Source organism: Capricornis sumatraensis, chromosome 8, assembly GCF_032405125.1.
Source record: "Capricornis sumatraensis isolate serow.1 chromosome 8, serow.2, whole genome shotgun sequence".
NCBI lineage: Eukaryota > Metazoa > Chordata > Mammalia > Artiodactyla > Bovidae > Capricornis > Capricornis sumatraensis.
The window spans coordinates 103,222,694-103,242,672 of NC_091076.1; the positions used below are offsets into that span (position 1 = coordinate 103,222,694).

At 50.3% G+C, this 19,979-nt stretch overlaps 1 protein-coding gene across 1 annotated transcript in view; it reads left to right on the plus strand.

Annotated features, from left to right (window-relative positions):
• The window catches only part of DNAH17 (dynein axonemal heavy chain 17), a 97,509-nt gene that overhangs the window by 14,340 nt on the left and 63,190 nt on the right, over positions 1-19,979 (plus strand). Inside the window, exons 14-23 of the mRNA XM_068977691.1 lie at positions 5,071-5,179; positions 5,499-5,602; positions 7,929-8,069; positions 9,492-9,635; positions 13,122-13,304; positions 16,434-16,688; positions 17,882-18,051; positions 18,577-18,799; positions 19,671-19,787; positions 19,883-19,969. Coding sequence (XP_068833792.1) covers positions 5,071-5,179; positions 5,499-5,602; positions 7,929-8,069; positions 9,492-9,635; positions 13,122-13,304; positions 16,434-16,688; positions 17,882-18,051; positions 18,577-18,799; positions 19,671-19,787; positions 19,883-19,969 — 1,533 coding nt within the window. The remainder of the gene's footprint in view (positions 1-5,070; positions 5,180-5,498; positions 5,603-7,928; positions 8,070-9,491; positions 9,636-13,121; positions 13,305-16,433; positions 16,689-17,881; positions 18,052-18,576; positions 18,800-19,670; positions 19,788-19,882; positions 19,970-19,979) is intronic.

Here is a 19,979-nt window from a genome sequence, read left to right on the forward strand (position 1 = left end):
CTAGGACCTTGCCATCCAGTTGGGCCCACCTGACGTCAAGGTCCTTAAGTGAATCACTCTGCAAACCCTCTTTTTTGCCAAAGGTGACGTGACATAGTGTCACAGGTCTTGGGAATTAGGAAGCGGCCATCATTGGGGGCCATTATTCAGCCTACCATAGACGCCTCATCCAAAAGAGGCCAATGAGTTTCTCTCTCCTTGAACCCTGGGAATTTGGGTTTGTTTTGCCAAGAAAATGCACTGGTCGTAGCAAACACCCTCTTCCAACAACACAAGAGAAGACTCTACATGTGGACATCATCAGATGGTCAACACCGAAATCAGACTGATTATATTCTTTGCAGCCAAAGATGGAGAAGCTCTACACAGTCAGCCAAAACAAGACCGGGAGCTGACTGTGGCTCAGATCATGAACTCCTTATTACCAAATTCAGACTTAAATTGAAGAAAGCAGGGGAAACCGCTGGACCATTCAGGTATGACCTAAGTCAAATCCCTTATGATTATAGAGTGGAAGTGAGAAATAGATTTAAGGGCCTAGATCTGATAGATAGACTGCCTGATGAACTATGGAATGAGGTTCGTGACATTGTACAGGAGACAGGGATCAAGACCATCCCCATGGAAAAGAAATGCAAAAAAGCAAAATGGCTGTCTGGGGAGGCCTTACAAATAGCTGTGAAAAGAAGAGAGGTGAAAAGCAAAGGAGAAAAGGAAAGATAAAGCATTTGAATGCAGAGTTCCAAAGAATAGCAAGAAGAGATAAGAAAGCCTTCTTCAGCGATTAATGCAAAGAATTAGAGGAAAACAACAGAATGGGAAAGACTAGTGATCTCTTCAAGAAAATTAGAGATACCAAGGGAACATTTCATGCAAAGATGGGCTTGATAAAGGACAGAAATGGTATGGACTTAAAAGCAGCAGAAGATATTAAGAAGAGGTGGCAAGAATACATGAAAGAACTGTACAAAAAAGATGTTCATGACCCAGATAATCATGATGATGTGATCACTCATCTAGAGCCAGACATCCTGGAATGTGAAGTCAAGTGGGCCTTAGAAACCATCACTATGAACAAAGCTAGTGGAGGTGATGGAATTCCAGTTGAGCTGTTTTAAATCCTGAAAGATGATTCTGTGAAAGTGCTGCACTCAATATGCCAGCAAATTTGGAAAACTCAGCAGTGGCCACAGGACTGGAAAAGGTCAGTTTTCATTCCAATTCCAAAAAAAGGCAATGCCAAAGAATGCTCAAAGTACCGCACAATTGCACTCATCTCACATGCTAGTAAAGTAATGCTCAAAATTCTCCAAGCCAGGCTTCAGCAATACGTGAACCGTGAACTCCCTGATGTTCAAGCTGGTGTTAGAAAAGGCAGAGGAACCAGAGATCAAATTGCCAACATCCACTGGATCATGGAAAAAGCAAGAGAGTTCCAGAAGAACATCTATTTCTGCTTTATTGACCATGCCAAAGCCTTTGACTGTGTGGATCACAATAAACTGTGGAAAATTCTGAAAGAGATGGGAATACCAGACCACCTAACCTGCCTCTTGAGAAATCTGTATGCAGGTGAGGAAGCAACAGTTAGAACTGGACATGGAACAACAGGCTGGTTCCAAATAGGAAAAGGAGTACGTCAAGGCTGAATATTGTCACCCTGCTTATTTAACTTCTATGCAGAGTACATCATGAGAAACGCTGGACTGGAAGAAGCGCAAGCTGGAATCAAGATTGCCAGGAGAAATATCAATAACCTCAGATATGCAGATGATACCACCCTTATGGCAGAAAGTGAAGAGGAGCTAAAAAGCCTCTTGATGAAAGTGAAAGAGGAGAGTGAAAAAGTTGGCTTAAAGCTCAACATTCAGAAAACTAAGATCATGGCATCTGGTCCCATCACTTCATGGGAAATAGATGGGGAAACAGTAGAAACAGTGTCAGACTTTACTTTTTTGGGCTCCAAAATCACTGCAGATGGTGACTGTAGCCATGAAATTAAAAGATGCTTACTCCAAGAAGAAAAATTATGACCAACCTACATAGTATATTCAAAAGCAGAGACATTACTTTGCCGACTAAGGTCTGTCTAGTCAAGGCTATGGTTTTTCCTGGGGTCATGTATGGATGTGAGAGTTGGCCTGTGAAGAAGGCTGAGCGCCAAAGAATTGATGCTTTTGAACTGTGGTGTTGGAGAAGACTCTTGAGAGTCCCCTGGACTGCAAGGAGATGCAACCAGTCCATTCTGAAGGAGATCAACCCTGGGATTTCTTCGGAAGGAATGATGCTAAAGCTGAAGCTCCAGTACTTTGGCCACCTCATGCGAAGGGTTGACTCATTGGAAAAGACTCTGATGCTGGGAGGGATTGGGGGCAGGAGGAGAAGGGGACGACCCAGGATGAGATGGCTGGATGGCATCACAGACTCGATGGACGTGAGTCTGAGCGAACTCTGGGAGATGGTGATGGACAGGGAGGCCTGGCGTGCTGCGATTCATGGGGTCGCAAAGAGTCGACACAACTGAGCTGAACTGGATGTTGCTCACTCCTGGCCGTGCGGGGCCTTCGTGGCTGTGCACGTGCTTCCTCTGGTTGTCTGCAGGCTTCTCGGTGCGCTGGCTTCTGCTGTTGCAGAGCACGGGCGCTGGGTCCGTGGGCTCCGCAGCTGTGGCTCACAGGCTCAGCTGCCCCATGGCATGTGGGATCTTCCCTGACCGGGATCAAACCTGTGTCCGCTGCATTGGCAGGATCAGCCGGGAAGCCCGAACCCTGGGAATTTGGAATTGGGTCCCAGCCTCATTTACCACTGGAGTCTTGGGGCAGCAGAGAAACCAGAGCGAGCAGAAACTCGGGCTGCAGAAGGAAGGGAGCAGATGGCCAGAGAGGCCCTGACCGTGGCCTGTGAACCATGAAATCCCAGGGCCTGCCTTAAGTGTATGTCCTTGAATTAGCTTCCTCCAGAATCAACCTTCAGGCTCAAAGAAGGTCGTGTTCATCCATTCCCTAGAACGCGCCCCCAGCCATGGCATTTAGGAAAAATGGAAGCCTTAGAGATGCAGTCACATGGAAAAATCTTCATGGGTTACTTTCAGTGCAAGAGTCTTTTGGGTTTTTTTTAAGAATGATGCAATCAGAAACAAACAAAAAATCCAACAAATATTAGTTAGAATAAAACGGAAAACTATCTTCCACTTCTGTATTTCCAAACAAACCCCAACCAAGCACATGCAGGGGAAGCATGTTAGCTTCAGCAGTGAATGACATTGTTCAAACAAAAATGTTGGACAAGAATGGACAAATGTTAGGCAATGTTAGACAGGACCTGGAGCTAAGTGTCTGCAATGACCCTTAGTATTGATACTGGCTTCCCTCTCTGGGGATGCTCCTGGGGTCCCTTAGATCAGGGGTCCCCAACCTCCAGGATCTGATGCCTGATGACCTGAGGTGGAGTTGATTTAATAATAGTAGAAATAAACTGCACAGTAAATGCAAAGCACTTGAATCATCCCAAAACCATTTCCCCTTATCCCCATCGGTGGGAAAATTGTCTTCCACAAAACCAGTCCCTGGTGCCGAAAAGGCTGGGGATACTGCCTTTAAATGCGCTTCTTATTCTTAACATAGTTTCTGTTGTCGAGAGAGACCGCAGGCCCCCAGACTGCTCATATCCATTAATGCCTGAGCTAGGCAAGAGTGGAGGTGGGGGTGAAGCTTTAAAGAATCTGCTGGGGATGGGGTGAGGGAGATGTCTGGGAAAAATGTCCTAAAGGTGTAGATTTATAACATAGCTGTTGAAAAGTACTACACAGGGCATATTGAGTGGATCCCATGACCGTGAGCTTTGTTTACTCTGGGCAATCACAAAAGGGTAATACTATTTAGCTCTTGTCTGAGCTATTGGTGTAACTGTTTAATATCCAAAGGTTGATACACGGAATCAAAATTTCACATTGACTCACTTTATAATCCTGTCAGTACTCTCTTTTACTTCTGTCTGCTTTCCACTGGTAAGAGCCATTCAGCTTTATTTCTCTGCCCATACTATACCTTTTCTAGGAATTAATTGTTTGAAAAGGAGGACATGGGTGGGGAGGGGGCTCCATTTAAAGTACTAAGTATATGTCAAGGGTTATTTTGAAAGGCAAATAGCATCTAACGTGCAATTTAACTTCTATGTACATCCCTCACTTTATATAGACCTAGCCTTGAGAACCTTACGTGTAAATCAAAATGTTACCAGATAGGACAATGTTCTGAAGCACAAATGGTGCTTATTATTTAAAAGAATAATTTATATTTAAAAAACTGTGTACATCCTCCATCTGTTTTTCTATTCTGTGAACTGATGCTTTCAACCGTTGCATGAATTTCTTAGCTCGGGGCAGACCCAGATTGAGCCTGTGTGGAACCTCCCTTGCAGTTCATTCTGATGCTTTAACTAGTGGAACGGCTTCTCCACAGATCCTGGACCTCCTCTGTATAATCACATTTTAAGCCTTAAATCATGGCCCAGGCAATGTTCTGAGAAATGCCCCAGAAATGTCCCAGTTACCAGTGTGTATTCCTCTGATTTCCCTTTTTATGATTCTAAGCTTCCCAAGTGATTGAGTGGCAGAGAATCCGCCTACAATGCAGGAGACTCGGGTTCTATCCCTGGGTTGGGAAGATCCCGTGGAGGAGGGCGTGGCAACCCACTCCAGTATTCTTGCCTGGAGAACCCCATGGACAGAGGAGCGTGGCGGGCTACAGTCCACAGAGTCATAAAGAGTTGGACATGACTGAAAGTTTTGGATTATATACACGTTGTTTTTGCGTTAGTGAATTTCCTCCTCTTTCTATCCCATAACATAAGTGATTCAGAGTTAAGCATATACATAAATCCTTGATGATAAAAAAAAATAATTTTAAAAGTTGGAATCTCCTGAACTTTGTGCACATAATTCACAGTTAAATCACACTAACAGTAGCTGGTTTGGTTGGTATTGAGTAATAAACACCCTTACCGGGAGACGATTTTAAATCTGTGTGCATTTGGAACAAATGCCCTGAAACTGTAGCCCTTGTTTTGCAGATAAAGACCACCGTGAAGGACGTAGAATTTCCACTGATAAAGTCAGAATTGGAAGCAATCGATGTCAAATTATTGAATGCTGAGACGACACTGTTCTGGAATGGCGAAGGTGTGAAGGCAATATTTGCTTCCCTTGGAGTTAAACTTGAGTGAGAGGGACAGAGGGGGCGTCCAACCCGTCGAGCATCTGGAGTTCTTGTGGAATCAGTGATCTGCCCACTTGGGGATGGGGAGGTCCTGATTTTGAAGGGACAAATGCTGTGTGTTATCCCTCTGTGCTACCTTTCTGGAAGTTCTCCACCATTTTCTCTGCTTCAGGCTCCAGAGAGGCCGAAGGACTTGCCCAGAGCTGTGTCACAATAATGATTGTCAAGTCAGCCTTTGCTAAATCGTTCCTTTTGTAAGATCCCTTCATGCTTCTCTCTCAGGTGTGTTTGAATACATTCAAGAGATGCGAGAAATTCTCCACAACTTGCAGAACAGAATACAAAAAGCAAAGCAAAACGTAGAGGGGATTTCCCAGGCCATGAAGGTGAGTAGCCCGCAAAGCACAGTGTGCGTGTGTGTGCTAAGTCGCTTCAGTCGTGTCCGGCTCTGCGACCCTGTGGACTACAGCCCACCAGGCTCCTCTGTGCATGGGATTCTGTAGGCAGAAATACTGGAGTGCATGGTTGGGCCCTTCTCCAAAGGATCCTCCCCAGCCAGGGATCAAACCCGAGTCTCTTATGTCTCCTGGACTGGCAGGCGGGTTCTTTACCATTAGTGCCACCTGGGAAGCCCCAGAGTGGGGCTTAAATAGGGACCTGGGAGAGAGTCCTGGGGAAACGGGCCCCTCGGGGATGTTCACGTAAAGTGCCCAGGGCAGCAGGGACCTGCTGGGTGAGGCTCAGGGCCACAGAACGCTGACATCAGGGTGGCTCCAGGGCAGAAACGCCCCAGGTCGCTCTGCAGAGTTCCATTCCATTTGGTTGTGTTGAGCTCAGCAAACATGGGGGCCGCACCCTCTGCCAGGCGGATACCAGGAATGAGGGTGCAGTCAGGGAAGAGGTGCTAAGACTCAGCCCTGCTGGGAACATGTTCATCATTCAATGAAGAGCAGCGTGGGTCCTTTCTCTCAAGCCCGATCCAGAAAACTGGGGGATAGCCTTCCCTGGCACCCCTTCCCCAACATGGTCTGTCATCAAGGCCCAAATCTACAGACACCTGCCACGGGCCATCATAATCTGTTCATTAGAAAGCATCTCGTCTGTGTCGAGACACCTTTGGCTTATCTCGGTATGAAACTCTTTCCTACATTATAGCTCACGTTCTTCTCATCACCATCCACTTAGATGTAACTCAATAAATTGTAGGCAAAAGCCACTGCTCACCCCACATTTTTCTGATTCAATTTTCGTTTGATTGGACTATTTCCTCAAGTCATTGCCTCAGAAAAGATGTGTTGATGACCTGCTTTCTGAGTCCTTGCTTGTCTAAAGCTCTTTCTTTGGATCTCACCTAGCTTGTCCAAATAAAGGATTTTTTGATATGGTTCTTTTCTTTCAGTAGTCTAGAAAGATCTCTATATTCATCTGCTCTAGCTACCATAGCAAAGGACTGGGCAGCTTACACAGCAGATATTTATTGTCCCACAGTCCGGAAGGTGAGAAGTTCATGGTCAAGGTGCCAGCAGGTTCGGTTCCTCCTGAGGCCTATCTCCTGGGCATGAAGATGGCTGTCTTCTCCCTGCGTCCTCTTCAGTTCAGTTCAGTCATTCAATCGTGTCTGATTCTTTGTAACCCCTTGGACTGCAGCACGCCAGACTTCCCTGTCCATCACCAACTCCTGGAGCTTACTCAAACTCATGTCCATTGAGTCGGTGATGCCATACAACCATCTCACCCTCTGTCATCCCCTTCTCCTCCCGCCTTCAATCTTTCCCAGCATCAGGGTCTTTGCCAATGAGTCAGCTCTTTGCATCAGGTGGCCAAAGTATTGCAGCTTCAGCATCAGTACTTCCAGTGAATATTCAGGACTAATTTCCTTGAGGATTGACTGGTTGGATCTCTTTGCAGTCCAAGGGACTCTCAAGAGTCTTGAACTCCACAGTTTCTCTGTGTTCTAATTTCCTCTTATAAGGACACCAGTGGTATTGGATTAAAACCCGTCTTAATGATCTCACCTGAATCATCTCTTTAAAGGCCCTCTCTCAAATGTGGTAACATCCTGAGTGTTAGAGATTAGGACCTCAACATATAAATCTGGCGGGAGTCACAGTTCAAACTGCAGCCACCCCTTCTCGTAGCCACGACGTTGGAAAGCCTGTCTGTGGTACGACTTCCCTTTCTGTCCCTGTTCTCTCCGACCAAAGGCGGACAGTCCTTGGTTGTAACCAGGGCTCAGACACATCACCAGCGTGTGTCCAGACGTGTATCTCCTTTTGTTAATGTCCCCTGGATTCCCAAGGAGATTTCAGTCTGAAAACAGCAGCATTTCCCCAGTCCCCAGGCACTTCCTCCTGTCACTATTCTCTCCCTTGTGTCCCTTTGGTCCTGGACACTGAGCATCTTCACACACATCTCTGGATCAGGCCTCCATGTCCCCTCGCCTCCAGCTCCTGTGGTTCCTGATGAGAGGGTCAGATACTGCTTTCCCTAGGCAGGCTCCTTCCAGGCCCAGGGGTCTCTCTGTGGTCCCCCAAGGCCCCTGTTAGTTTTGAGTCACATCATTGAAGACAGTCTAACAGTGCTTGGTGGTCCCTCAGCCTCTATGAGGCCCACCTGGGGTGGGGACACTTACTCCTAAAGGTATATTGGGAAGGAGTGAGACTGGAAGCTTTTTCTCCAGGCGCTTTTCTCCTGCTCATGTTTTCCTTCCAGGATTGGTCAGCCAACCCAATGTTTGAAAGGAAGGACAATAAGAAAGAGGCGCTGTTAGACTTGGACGGGAGGGTGGCCAACCTCAGCAAGCGCTATGCCGCAGTCAAGGATGCTGGCCTGAAGATCCAGGCCATGGTTGCGGTGAGGAGATGCCTGGGAGGGCCTTCGAGAGCCCATGTGCTTTCAGTAGCCAGGGAGGAAGGAACAGGGTGGGCAGGGGGCTGGAGGTTTCATAAAACGCCGGATGTCTGCAACCTTTAATCCAGGAGTCTGATTTTATAAGAGCAGACTCTGCTGATTGCTCACCTGGAAGCCCGATCCTCTGGCCACATGTCTGTCCTCCTCTAAGGATGTCAGAGCCTCCTCCCCTTACATAAATCAGTGTGGACAAGTGACATATTTCTACAGGGTTCCTGAGAGTAGCTGAATCTGGGGCCAGCAGGCCACCTTGGAGGAGGAGGGTCTGCTGAGCTGTTCTTTTGGTCAAATCATTGCTCAGAAGGTCCTCACTCCCATGGAGTGACTTGACTAGGCCAAGAAATACTTTTTTCCAGGTCCTTTTCCTTTGCCCTGGTGCCAGAAGTTTCCAGTAAATTAACTTGTTAAATGGCAAAAAGGTTATTTGAAAGAGTTAACTGATTAACCTGTTAACACTCCCAGATGTATTGAAAACAATACAGGAGAGAGAAAACTGGCTCAGGGTCAGGAAGAGGCTTTGTCATCAGGTCCGTTTGCTGGAGTCCTCAACTCCCACAATAGTCCTGTGAAGGGTTGTTTTCTCCCTTACGCTGAAGCTATTGAAGACTGTGTCTTTTCTTCCTTATTAGAATGTAACTGCCTGAGGGTACAGGCTGGGTCATGTTCATCTTCGTGTTTCCTTGTAGCTCTCAGTGTCTAATAGATTCATCTACCCACCCACCCAACCATTCAACCATCCATCCACCCATCCATATACCATTCACCCATCCGTCGCTCATTCAACAATCAACCCATCCATTCATCCATCCAACCATTCACCCACTTATCCACCCACCCGTTCACTCATCCACCCACCCACCCACTCACTCACCCATCCATCCATCCATCCACCAGCTCCTGCTCTGCTCCAGACATTCAGCTTAGTGCTGGAGGTATACTTGTGTAAAGGACAGTCAATTCCTATCCTTGCAATGCTTGGCATCAAGGGGGAGGTACAGACCAAAGACAAAAGAATAATTCAGCATCGTCATCTGTGCCATTACAGACACAAATAATGGGTCACTAGAGGGAACGCAGGTGGGGGGCAGGGACAGGAGCCAAACCTGAGGTGAATGGGGGTGGTGATCAAGGAGGGAAAAGGAGAAGAAGGCCATACCTGGCATGAATGGGAAGGAACAGCCTAGACAAAGACACTGGCCTAGGAGGAGGCTGGCACATTCAGGAAGCCAAAATCAGACCTCTGTGTGTGGAATGAGTGAGCGAGCGAGGACAAGGGTAGTCCAAAAAGTCGTTGGATAAATTGGCTAAAGAAGGCAACGGGTAGACCCAGTGAAACAGCACTCAGCCATGTGGTTCTATTTGCAGGAAAATGCAGAACTCTTCAGAGCAGATACGACAAGCCAGTCCTGGAAGGATTATGTCAACTACATTGACAGCATGGTCTTAGATGAATTTGACCAATTCATTCGCAAGTCTCTAAGTTACCTGATGGACAACATGGTTGCAGATGTAAGTAACAGATGTGAGACTTATGTATATGCATTCACGTATACATGTATTTGGAGAAGGCAATGGCACCCCACTCCAGTCCTCTTGCCTGGAAACTCCCATGGACGGAGGAGCCTGGTAGGCTGCAGTCCATGGGGTTGCTGAGAGTTGGACACGATTCAGTGACTTCACTTTCACTTTTCACTTTCATGCATTGGAGAAGGACATGGCAACCCACTCCAGTGTTCTTGCCTGAAAAATCCCAGGGACGGCGGACCCTGGTGGGCTGCCATCTATGGGGTAGCACAGAGTCGGACACGACTGAAGCGACAGCAGCAGCAGCAGCTTAAATGTATTATAAATATGAGAAAAGGTTTACATTGGAATCTATAATTGTGGTTTCCTGATGAAAGAACAGACTTATTAAAATCTGCCTAGGGTGACCAGCTTGTCCTGATTTCAAACCTGAAAGTCCTGCACCCTGGGACATCTGGTCATCCTGAATGTGCTGCAGCATAAATGGGCTAAGCACACTGCCACAGAGCTGAGCTGACCTATGTTGCTGCTGGGTGAGGAAAAGCAGGCACCCCTGGCCCCTTCTCACATTAACTGGAGGCAGGATGTGCCCTCCTGTTGGCAGCATCATCCACCAACCCTCTCTACCCTCTGCCGAATCGAGCAGAAGCTTAAACCAGGTCAGCAGAGTGGGTCTGCTGGTTAATTGCATCCTGGCCTATTCCCCTGAGCTGTGCCCTGCCTGTTTCTTTCACTACAGGGGCTCCCAAGTGACTTTGGATACTGCCCAGGAGGGCAAGATCAGAGACCAAGCCCACTCAGCTCACTCTCAGGAGACACCCTGACACAGCTGCAGAGGGCGGTTGTCACCAGAGCATCAACGGACCCCAGAGTCTGCTGGTGAAAGTAGATGGCATTACTAGCTGTAGGGCTCACCAAGGGCTTCCCTGGGGGCTCAGTGGTAAAGAATCTGTCTGCCAATGCAGGAGACGTGGGTTCAATCCCTGGGTGGGGAAGATCCCTTGGAGAAGGAAATGGCAACCCACTCCAGTATCCTTGCCTGGGAAATCCCATGGACAGAGAGGAGCCTGGCGGGCTAGAGTCCATGGGGTCACAAATGCGTCAGACACGACTTAGACACTAAACAACAACAAAGACTCGGCAAGCAAGGTATAGCAACGCGATATCAGCAATGAAGGTAGCTAATGTGGAGTATTTATCCCTACAAAGAGAGAAGTCACAGTCAAAAGGTCAATGAGGCCCTGATAACACAGTGTCCTTCCTAAAAAGTCCCAGGGAGGCTCTGTATTTGCAAGCGGCTAACCAGCAATAGTGGCCCCCCCGAGACAGAGGCTCAAGAAAAGTCTGCTCAGCTGAGTTCATGACAGCTGACCTCTACCACTTAGCTCACTCAGGCACTAGTGCAGACTCTCCCCGACTCATAGAGCCGGGGGGGCTCTTGAGCTGGCCACCCGCAGGGCCAGTGTGGACTACATTTGGAGGAAGGTTAGTGGCCGTGGAGTGCCGGGGTCCAGCCCCGGTGGATCCAGGGAATTCGAAGGGTGGATGGCGTTGGTGTGGAAAGACTTGTTTATTTATTAATATAAGATTAGATTAAGAAACTATAGTGTAGTAGGAAGATTAAGTGGAGGAAGAGGGCTGAATAGCTTGGTTTACGCGGAAGACCAATAAAACTCCAGACAAGGAATTTGCACCATCTACGTTGGGCCACCGGCGCCCGCTTGAATATCTAAGGGTGCCTCGCCTTAAGCTCCCTTTCACGCGGGTCTTTACAGCCAGGGCAAATAAGTAGACCTGGCGAGCCTCCGCGCCCCAGATGGAAATTCAGCCTGAAATTAAAGTAAAGAGCAGAGAGAGGGAAAGGGAGAGAAAATGAGAGAGAGAGAGACAGGGGGAGCCAGATTCCCCAGAAACCAGGCCGAGAAACTGGTCCGAGACGCTGGTCCCAGAAGCTGGTCCCATCCTTTATTGTTTAGAAGGCCTTTTATACTTTTGATAAAACACGGAGATCAATGGGTAACACAAAATTATGTAGCGTTCGCCACCCAGATTCTTTCTGTATATCATTTTGTATACAAAAGGTCTCAGGTGATTTACCTTATCTTCTGGCCAAGAGGCTTGTTAACACTTTTTGGCTCTCTTCCTTAATGAATGTTAATTTTGTTTCTCCTGAAGTGTTTTTCTTTAATCTGCATCTCCTTAAAAGCGCTAAAGTTAACATCTCTATAGAACAAAGGCGCAGTGGGTTATAACAAAGAAGGTACTTAACTCAAAGATCTAATGTTGCTAATACAAGGTCTACTACTTGTTTTTCTATATACCAACTATATCTAAAAACAAAGGATATGAAAATTTGGCAGCAAGCATTGACTCAACAAATGAAACTTTTAATCAGTCCTATTCTAAAGATTTTGACTCTTCGGAAGCCCCTACATTCCTAGGATGTTTTAAGCTTCCTGTGCCTCCTGCGGTCAGGAGGCCTCAAACAATCACATGCGCAGCTGTACGAGTCCTGCAGGCAGGCTAGAAAGCCATCAGAGGGGTTTTTGGATTGAAACACTCTTTCAAATGCAGAAGACTAAAGCCCTGAATTGACTTTTTCCAGAAAATGTCAGAAGAGTGGAAAAGCAGAGCACAAAAGCCGGCAGATTTTTGTTGGGGTACATGCTTAGGAATTTCCAGAGGGGCCCCTGAAGTCTGAGCACGCCTTGCGTATGTCAGCTTCCTTCCTCATGACCTTGTCACGGGCGGGATTCCTCACACTGGCTCCCAGCAGTGGAGCAGGTCCCGAGCACCCGTGGGCCTTGGTCTGCACTCTTGAGATTTATTGGTGCATTGGGCGGGCTCCATCCTGTCCTCTGACACCCAAGACCACACCTAGGATCTGCAACCTCACACGGAGGATCCAGGAACAGACGGTTACGGTATGCCCACTTTGTAAACAGGACCTCTGTGGAACGTGAGGCTTGTCCCTTCTGGAGCTCAGCAGAGGCCATCCTGCCTGGCTGGGATCCACTCCCTCTGCCCCTGCCCCACACGTTCTGCATGTTAACTATCCGTGTATGTTAACTAATCCCCGCGGTAACCCAGAGAGATGGGAACAGCAATTGCCTCTGTTCTATGAAACAAGTGTGCTCATTTTATATGTCTAGGAAACGACATCGAGGCTCTCGCCTGAGACCATGCAGCTGGTCAGTCTCAGACGTGGGCTTGAATGCAGGTAGTAGGTCTCCTCGGCACTCGGTCGTTGCTGCTCCGTCTGGCTTGGACGCCCAGCCTGCATTTGGCCTGGTGGTGCTGCACTGGAACACACAGTTCTTGCTCATGGGCCCTTGGTGGGGAGTGTGCTCTCTATAGCGGTCCCAGCCAGCAGGAGCCAGCCCTAGACCTTGTTTGGTGCCTGGGTGAGCACCAGACATCGAGAACGGTTGGCCAAGGGCAGGGCCTTGACCCTGTAACACCCTGTTTTAGGAGAGCGTCGCGCCGCTGTTCGAGGTCCGCATGGAGCTGGAGGAGGACGGGCTGGTCTTCAATCCATCCCTGGAGGTGGGCGGGGACCGAGGCTTCCTGGCGCTGATCGGGAGCCTGGTCACCGACATCTACAACGCAGCCAAGCTCATCCCCAGGCTGGCCAAGGGCAGGATGCTCTATAAGGTCAGTCTGGGCTTGGTTACGGCCCCACCTCTTTCCCTGCCATCAACTGCTACCCGGGGTCAGAATCGCCTTACTAATGCAGCAGCGCTTGGTCACGTGTGTGTGTTTCATGGTGGTGGTCCCGTGTGTGAGGAGCCCAGGGGCTTCCGTTCTATCAGGTTCCCAGGGGATGGTGGCCTGGATTTCTCTCCCCCCGAGTGGACCTGTCCTTGGTCGACCTGGCTTTCATTCCCTCAACACCTCCCCACCCACAGCGAGACGCCAAGTGTGCCTTCCCGCCACACTTCCTGCTATTTCCCTCCCTCCCGTAATTTACAGTCTGTGATCCTCTGAGCATGCAGGCTCTTTGACAAATGTGCCTTCCACTGGCTCCCACACCCGTTTGCTCTGAATGCATTAAATACCCACCCACGACATAAAACACAGATCAGATCCTGGGGATGCAAAGGCGGGGGAAATTCAGCCTCCCTGAAGGGGGAGGTCTGAGAAGGTGTGCTTGTTGGAGCACGATTTGTGGGGCAGTTAAACAAACGTTGGAAAAGACCTAAATGGCCATCAAATACAGGAGTCCTTCATAGCTTCAGGCCCATCTGGACAAAGGCGTCTAAATGAGTCACGAAAGGAAGCCTGGGATGGAAGGAGGCTCGTGACGTGTTATCAAGTGTTTATCAAGCTGCGGAACTATGTTTAGAATGTGATTTCATTCATTTAAGCAAACAAAAGCCTGTCTTCCTAAGGATGCACTCCAAACTGTCAAGAGTGCTCACTTCTGGGAAACAGGATGGGGGCGAAGGAGGCGGGAGGACAGGGGACATAAACGGGGCTTTTTGCTTCATATACTCTGCCTTGTTTGAACTTCTGGATGAGGGTGTATATTATTTGTAACAACAAACATTTCCAGCAAGATGCTCAGTGCTGTCAGGGACAGGTATGTGTGTACGTGCGTGTAGTGACGTGAGGACAGGAGGAAATACCTGGCCAGGTTAAGGACAGCTCCCCAGAGCAGCTGATCTGCATTCTGAGTCTTGAAGGGCGGAAGGAGATTCCCAGGCAGAGAACGGTTTGAGGATTCCTGAGCCACACAGAGGTAGTGTTCCAGGCCCAAGTGCGCACAGTGAGCTGCTCTGGAGCTTAGCACAGAGTGAACCACACCAGCAGCGATCCACTCAGGCACAGACGTGTGGGACCCAACACAGGCCGGTGAGAGCAGGAGCCCGACACGTGGCTCGAGAGTCTGAAGGGCCGCACCTCTGGGGCTCCTCCACCCGCCTGGGGTCCTCATGTGATGCAACAGAACAGAGCAAGGCAGAGTAAGGGTCCTGGTGACCCGGCCACACCCCAGGCTATGCCCACCCCACCCTGGTCTCATCTGCAAGATTTTAACTTATCGAGGCAACTGAGTGACTACAGAGAGAGGTCAGTGCCACTGATAGAAAACGTAATGTTGCTCACAGCTCCCCAAGAAAGGAGAGGCGCGGGCAGCCATGCAGGGGCAAAGTGGGGAGCCGCAGGTTTGGTCAGGAGGCAGGAGGAGGATGGAGGGAAGCCCAGGCCAGAGGCTGGTAGGGCTGGGGAAACTGCTCCGGACGGGCCCTGGGGTCATCTCTGGTTATCTGGTACCTGGCGCTGGGGTAATGGAGCAGGGGGAACATGGGCTTGGGATATGAGGGTTGGTTCGATGAAGGAGGTGATTGGGCATTTGGCTGGTTTGCACAAGAAAGGCGTGCCCCCATCCCAGCTCTTTGCTCTCTTAGAAGTGGCTGGCCCTGCGGGGATGGGTGGGGATTGGGCAGTCTCTCCCCAGCCAGCAAGATTTTTTTTTTCTTCTTTTGTACCACACAAGACTCTTAAGAGTCCCTTGGACTGCAAGGAGATCCAACCAGTCCATTCTAAAGATCAGTCCTGGGTGTTCATTGGAAGGACTGATGCTAAAGCTGAAACTCCAATACTGTGGTCACCTCATGCGAAGAGTTGACTTGTTGGAAAAGACTCTGATGCTGGGAGGGATTGAGGGCAGGAGGAGAAGGGGACAACAGAGGATGAGATGGCTGGATGGCATTACCGACTCGATGGACGTGAGTTTGAGTGAACTCCGGGAGTTGGTGTTGGACAGGGAGGCCTGGCATGCTGCAGTTCATGGGGTCGCAAAGAATCGGACACGACTGAGCGACTGAACTGAACTGAGCTGAACCACACCAGGCAGCTTGTAGGATTTTTAGTTCCCTGACCAGGGATCAAACCCAGGCCTGCAACAGTGAGAATGCTGAGACCTTAACCACTGGACAGCCAGGGAATTCCCAGCAAGATTCTTAAAGATGCCCAAACTTCTTACTGCTTCTATGTAGTCATTTCAGTCGTGTCTGACTCTGTGTGGCCCTATGGACTGCTGCCCCCCAGGCGCCTCTGTCCATGGGATTCTCTAGGCAAGAATACTTGTTAAGATGTAGAAACTTCAAAAAATATGTTTCATACATACCCTCCACCTTGAGATTTTCCAGTTACAGGAGCCAATCGCTACCTTTTCGCTAAGACCAATTTGGATTGCGTTTTCTGTCTCTTGAAATGCAAAAGGCCTGTCCAGCCAGGGCCTCCTGTGCTCCTGCTGCAGCCGTCCATGTGGTCTTCACTCAGGTCCTCAGATATGTGCCTCCCCTCAGCGCAGGCCCTTTGCTGTTTCTCTAGCTCTTCACCTCCCGTCCACCAGCTCTCAGACCAGCAATCACTTCTCAGGGGGTGGCCCCCAACCTCCTCCTCGCTACATCTGAACACAAGGATGAGCGTTATGACGACTCAGGTTTTGATTTGCTGATACACGTGTGACCCTAGTCCTGGGCTATCCACATCCCCATGAGCCCTGTCCACACCCCCAGTGCCCCTCCCACCACGTGTACACAGCAGGTGAGTGACTACGAAATGAACGAAGCTGGGGGTGAGTCGTCCTGGGGTCTGCCAGGCAGAAGGTCACGCCCGGCGTGCCTCCACAGGGGAGAACTTCGCCAACCGGCAAGTGTCCCCTCCTCTCATCTCGGGAGGTTAGCGGCACTTGAACCAACAGGGAGCTGCTCCCCAGGCCAGGGAGACCACGAGGCGAAGCCCTCACCCATCTGTTCCCCTCCTGCCCGCCTGCAGACCGACCTGGAAGACATGACGGACCTCATAGAGATGCGGGAGGAGATTTCCAACCTGGTCATCAGCGCCATGAAGGAGGCCGAGGAGTACCAGGACTCCTTCGAGCGCTACTCCTACCTGTGGACGGACGACCCCCAGGAGTTCATGAAGAACTTCCTCACTTACGGGTGCGCCATCAGCCGGGAGGACCTGGACGGCCACCCTGAGGAGACCCTCCCCAAGACGCCGCCCACCCTCGCCCAGTTCCAGCAGCAGGTGTGGTTTTCTCGCTTCTGGAATCAACCACTCCCTCCCCACCCCCACCGCTGTGCAGAGGCATTGGGTTTGATTGAGAACTCGGGTGAACGTTTTTGTTAAATGTAGGTTTTATTATTATTCAAGTATGGAGAGACCAACAGACCAGCAGACAGCCACCATGAAAAGAGGGCTCCCGAGAGGACAGGGCACTCCAGGCCATGGGTGTCGCCAGCGGGGCACCAGTGTTGGGAGACAGAGAATGAGGGGAAAGAGTGACCGAGAACTCACGCGAGGGTCTTCATGGGAAGGAACAAGCAAGGCAGGGCAAGCCAGCTTTGGATGGGTTAGTTTGAGCCATTTCAGTGACTCGGGTGTATGGGCTGTCTCAGGTTGTCAGGTACCTGGGCCCTGGGTGATATCTGAGCAGGTGGACAGTGGCCTCAAGTGTGAGAGCAGGTGGTAAAAATTGGGGTGTGGACTCTGGTTCATTGTTTACACATGAAACAATGTGGTCCTTGGCGGGGCGGGGTGGAGGGGGCTTGCCTGCTATCTCTAGGAAAGAGCCAGCCTGTGACTAGGGGCGGGCTTGTCCCTCCAGGGTCAGCAAGGCCACCGATGCCAAAACATCAGGAATGTAGAACAGGATGGGAATTTCCTGGTGGTCTGGCAGTTAGGACTCGACTCTTCCTGGGTTTGCTCCCAGGTCAGGGAACTAAGATCCTTCAAAACACATGGAGTGGCCATAATATATATGTATATTATAACACAAGAAAACGTAATGTGCTTACAGACCTTCATGTGTTTTCCTGAAGCTTGGTGAGGGTGGCCCAGCCACAGGGGAGATGCTTGGGGTAGGGGACACAGTCTCTCCCACAGTGGGAGGGGGACAGCTGGCTGCCGATCTTGAAAGCCTCGAGGACAGGCAGCAGCACAAAGCTGGTGGAGTCAAGGGTGCCCCATGGTGCCCGGGACCCTTGCACCTCTCGGAGCTTAGGTCATGCCCTCCTTCAGAAGCCCTGCTGGCCTCGCCCAGCGATGTCCCTTTCTGACAGCCTGTATCCCATGTTCGGCGATAGACTTCTGGGCTGCAGGAGCTGTCAGCTGGGGCTGGGAGAAGGAAAGGAGCGCATTGTGAGGGTCTCCCCTGCTGCCACGCGCTGTGCTGGCCCCACCACAGCAGCCCGAGAGCTGAGCAGGTCCTTGCCTCCCAGATCAACTCCTACGAGAAGCTGTACGAGGAGGTGTCCAAGTGCGACAACACCAAGGTGTTCAATGGCTGGCTGCAGTGCGACTGCCGCCCCTTCAAGCAGGCCCTCCTCAACACCATTAAGCGCTGGAGCCTCATGTTCAAGCGGCACCTGAGCAACCATGTCATCAACAGGTGGGCACCAGGACCGCTGCCCCCCACCCCCACCGGCCTGACGCTGACCACACCCTGGAGAGCCTTGTGCCAGGGCCCCCAGCCAGCTGGGTGTGGAGTTGAAGGTCAGGTTTAGAGACCTGTGGCCCCACGGAGCATGGGTCCCAGCAGGAAAGTGTCACCTGGCGGGGAGTGGGGGCCCTGGTTCCTCAATCATTGCTTCTTTACTGGGCACTTACCATGTCTGGCCAACAGGTGCCAAGGAATCCTTTAGGAGCCCTGAGTTGGGCAGGGAAGCCTGGCATAAAACTCAAGGGTGGTACCTGTGCAGTTACAGGCGGTGGTGGGCTGGGAGTCACCAGGAGCCCCAAGAACGTGTAATCCCACTCTTCCATCCAGGAGGCCCTGCAAAGGCCACCCTTAGATGTGACCCTACCCGGGACTCGCCGACCAGTTGAGCTAGTGAAACATGGGGTGCCAGGCAGACAGGGACACAGCCCTCCCCTAGAGGGGGGCACCCATGACATGCGGCCTCATACCCACCAGCCTCGCGGACCTGGAAGCCTTCATGAAAGTTGCCAGGATGGGCTTAACAAAGCCCGTTAAGGAGGGGGATTATGAAGGCCTTGTGGAAGTGATGGGGCATCTGATGAGGGTCAAGGAGAGGCAGACGGCCACGGACAACATGTTTGAGCCTCTGAAGCAGACCATCGAGCTGCTCAAGTCCTACGGGGAGGAGATGCCCGAGGAGACGCACGTGAAGCTGCAGGTAGACGGCAAATACAATATTTGCCCCATTGTGGAGAACTTGGAAAATACAAGTCTTCATCTGATTGCCAAAGTCATTCTTTCTTTATATATAAAAATGTACTTATTTTAATTGGAGGCTAATTACTTTACAATATCGTAGTGGTTTTGCCGTACACTGACATGAATCCGCCACGGGTGTACATGTGTTCCCCATCCTGAAGCCCCCCCACCTCCCTCCCCATAACGTCATTCTTGAAATGACAAAACTACAGGAATGGAAGACAGGTTAGTGGCTGCCCAGGTTGCGGATGCAGGGTAGGTGCTGATGCAAAGAGCTGACACAGGACAGTTCCCTCGCAGGGACGAACAGCGAGGTACGTAGATTGTCGTGGGGGTTATGGGAACCTATACATGAGACAAAAATGCCTAGGACTACCCCTGCCTACAACACACGCACTCACACGCACACGTAGACTGAGCCTAAAACAGGGTAAAACCTGACAAGTTCCGTCATCTGTTAACAGAAACACCCCAGGGTCCGATGCTGGCTTGGCTCTCGAGCCTTAGTTATATAAGATGCCAGCACTGTGGAAGCCTGCGGGGAGGCACACAGGACTCTTTGTGCTATCTTTTTTCAATACTTATTTATTTATTTATTTGCCTACACTGCATCTTAGTTGCAGCACACAGCGTCTTTGGCTGTGGCATGTGGGATCTAGTTCCCTGACCAGGAATCGAACTTGGGATCGCAGAGCCGTAGCCACTGGACCACCAGGGAAGTCCCTCCCTGTGATATTTTTGCAGCTCCCCATGAGTCCATAATGATCTCACACTAGAAAATTTTTAAAAAGAGCAGAAAAGGACGTGGTCCTTGGCCTTTACCTGCACAGGAACTGCCAGAGCAGTGGACAAACACCAAGAAGCTGGCCATCCAGGTGAAGCAGAACGTGTCGCCCCTGCAAGCCAACGAGGTCAGCATCCTGAGGCGGAAATGCCAGCAGTTTGAGGTATGGTGGCCTGGGGGGCGGGGCCGGGGTGCAGCCCCCACCACGGCCAGGCCCTGGGACGGGGAGCCTGAGTGTCTCATGCGGTCCTCCCTCAGCTCAAGCAGCACGAGTTCAGAGAGAGGTTCAGGCAAGAAGCCCCGTTCACCTTCAGCGACCCCGACCCCTACAAGTCCCTCAGTAAGGTATTTTTGC